The sequence below is a fragment of the Nematolebias whitei genome, chromosome 23 (genome assembly GCF_014905685.2).
Source record: "Nematolebias whitei isolate Nwh7 chromosome 23, NemWhi1, whole genome shotgun sequence".
In the NCBI taxonomy this organism is placed as follows: Eukaryota; Metazoa; Chordata; class Actinopteri; order Cyprinodontiformes; family Rivulidae; genus Nematolebias; species Nematolebias whitei.
Window position 1 is genome coordinate 10,307,619 of NC_056520.1, and position 3,031 is coordinate 10,310,649.

Sequence of the window (3,031 nt, forward strand, 5' to 3'; positions counted from 1 at the left end):
GCGGCTACAGCCAATCAAACTTATTAAAATTAAAATGGCTATATGTCCGTCAGTTTTATAGATATTGAGCCAAAATTGGGCGTTTTGGTAGCTGAGGGTCATCTCTAAAACATACTCCAAGAACTATTTGTTTCAAGTTATCTTAGCGTAAATATTTGGTATTAATTGTTGAAGTCAACCCTGCGTGTCTGTTAGCATAATATCACATGAACCGCAGCGTGGATTTTACTGAAACTCGCAGAATGTAATGGCTAGATGAGCATCTTCAACAGAGTAACGTTTGGAGTCAATTCGATTCAAGATGGCCGCCACAACCAATCGATCTTATCAAAACAAAATTGGCTGTAACTAAGTTGATTTTATCGATACTGAGTCAAAGCTTGGTGTGGTAATAGCTGAGAGTCATTCCCAACAAGTGCTCCAAGAGTTTTTCCATTAACTAAGAAATTTGCTTAAATCTTTGGTATGAATTTTTGGAGTCAGTCCTACTTGTCTGTTAGCAAAATATCTCATTCATCACAGTGTTGATTTTAATGACACTCCCTGGAAGTAATCATTGAATGTACATCTACAAATGTGTACATTTTTAGAGTCAGTCCAATTAAATTTGCCTGCTACAACCTACTGAGTTTATCCAACACAAAAATGGCTATTACTCGGTCAGTTGTAGAGATATTGAGATGAAATTTTATTTGGAAGTCTCTGAGAGTCGTCCTTAACACATACTTTGAGCGCTAAAATATTACACAATATTGCACAATATTGTAGGAGATCACACAATATTAATTCCAAAGTTTGAGTTAGTTCCAAACTTTTTACTGACTGTTAATGTTTTTGCAGCACTAATTCAGTTTATGATCATGTTTTTTATCGTGTACCGTACTTTATCATATCTGTAGCCATGACCATTTGTTACTTGCCTATCTATCGTTCCAAATCTGGGTTTCAGAGAAGGATGCGACCAACACGAGAACTTTCTCCCTGGAGGATGTCTTCAACAGCTCATTGAGACCAAAGTCCTACAGCATAAGATGGATTTCAGGTGGGAAACAATACAATAAAAGAAATGGTGTTAGAACACGAGAGCACTGATTACAACCGTAATGTGTAAAACTGTCAAAAGCTTTATGACCATGTTCTTCTTTCTGCTTGTTACTCATTCACCAGACCAACCCCCCATTCAACTTTCCATACAGATACTGTCCAATGTTTAGTACACTGTATGCCATGAATGTGTTATGGTAGATAATTAACAAGGTAAATATCACTGACAATGAGGTGATGGTCAGTGGGTGGCCCCTTTTTTCTATCAGTATTTTTTTTTCACACTTTTGTATTTAATTGAAGAAACATTTTCATTTGAGACCTTCAGTTCTAGTTTATTTATATGCAAACTTACCAAAATTAGACTTTTTTTTTTATAGACACCATTGCGAAAAGTCAGGCACCACAAATACATATACATACGTATAATAATACTTGGGGAGCCGAGATGGGGTAGAGGTAGGGCAACCGACTTGGGACCAGAAAGTCGCGGTTTGACATCCAGCCGTTCCCACATGTCTTGATATCTCTGAGCAAGACACCCAATCCCCAATTGCTCCCTGGGCGCTCAATAGCTGCCCACTACTCCACCTGGGTGTATCCCAGGTGTGATGGGTTAAATTCAGAGAACCAGTTTCATCATTATATGGGAACATGCAATGATGACACCACATAGCGCGTATATACTTGTACTTACTTACTTACTATATATATATATATATATATATATATATATATATATATATATATATATATAGGATAGTCACTCCCCAAATACATTCATACCTACTTACAGTAGCTATGGTAGAATATATTGGTAGAATGCCAATCATTGACAAAAGTGAACACAAAACCAAAGAAGGCCAAAGAAGAGCTATACAAATGCAGTTAGAGAGGACATGGAGGTAGTTGGAGTGAGGACATAGGACAAAGAACACAGAGGACAGAGTAAAATGGAAGATGTCTTGCTGTGGAAGTAAGGAACAGCAAAGACAGAGGATAATGGAGAACGTAGAAGCGCTTCTTCTTCGTATGTAAAGGAGGTGAGGTTGTTCGGGCATCTCATTAGGATGCCTCCTGGTTGCCTCCCTTTGGTGGTTTGAATTCCCACTGGTAAAAGGTCCAGGGACAGATCCAGAACTCACTGATGGGATTATATATCTTAACTAGCCTGGGAACACCTTAGGGTCCCCAAGGCGAAGCTGGATAGTGAAGTTTGACTGGGTAGAGGGACGTCTGGGTACATGTTGCCTGTGTGACCCGACTACAGATAAAGGGGTAGAAGATGGAGATGGAGAAAAGTAAACACTGAGATGAAACATCAAACTTAAGAATAATTTCTTTAAAAATTTGGTCTGATAAGAAGACCATGTGTCAGTGATGATAACAAATATACACAAATGACAAACAAAAGTCAATTACCGTAGACGTTAAAGAACCGGAAGTAGGCATGCGCATTAGTATCCGTAAAAAGGTTAATTGATAGCTGATCTGTAATGAAAACTACTTATTTTGCAACAGGGGTATAACTATACACCGAAGGGGCTATCATTGTTTTTGTGAATACTCAAGGCTTCATAGCACTACCTTTAAAAACAAACACTTGACAGTAAACTCCAGGTTTTTGTAGCGTTTGTATGTGACTTATTGGGAGAACAAAGAACATATTTTTGAACCGTCCCTGGAATACCAGGATGTTAGCATTTTAGGAGCATGTTAGCATGCTCTGTACGTCACATTAGTGTACCTACAGATTCAAATCGTTGAATGAGCCAGTCCAACACAAAATACATGTTGATGGGGATTTTCGCAAGTATTTTACATGCATTTTTACTTGTTGTGGTCATAAATGTAGTAGAAGCAACACTAATAATAGCCCTATTAGTTAACATTACTAACATTTAATCAATGCTAGCCCTGTTAGATATGTTCGCTACTAGCATGGCTAACATTTAATCAATGCTAGCCCTGTTAGCCATGTTTGCAA

General features: G+C 38.0%; 1 protein-coding gene across 1 annotated transcript in view; it reads left to right on the forward strand.

Annotated features, from left to right (window-relative positions):
• Positions 1-3,031, forward strand: part of dpp4 (dipeptidyl-peptidase 4) — a 27,682-nt gene that overhangs the window by 6,384 nt on the left and 18,267 nt on the right. The window contains exon 3 of the mRNA XM_037696754.1: positions 950-1,042. Within this exon, the coding sequence (XP_037552682.1) occupies positions 950-1,042 (93 nt within the window). The remainder of the gene's footprint in view (positions 1-949; positions 1,043-3,031) is intronic.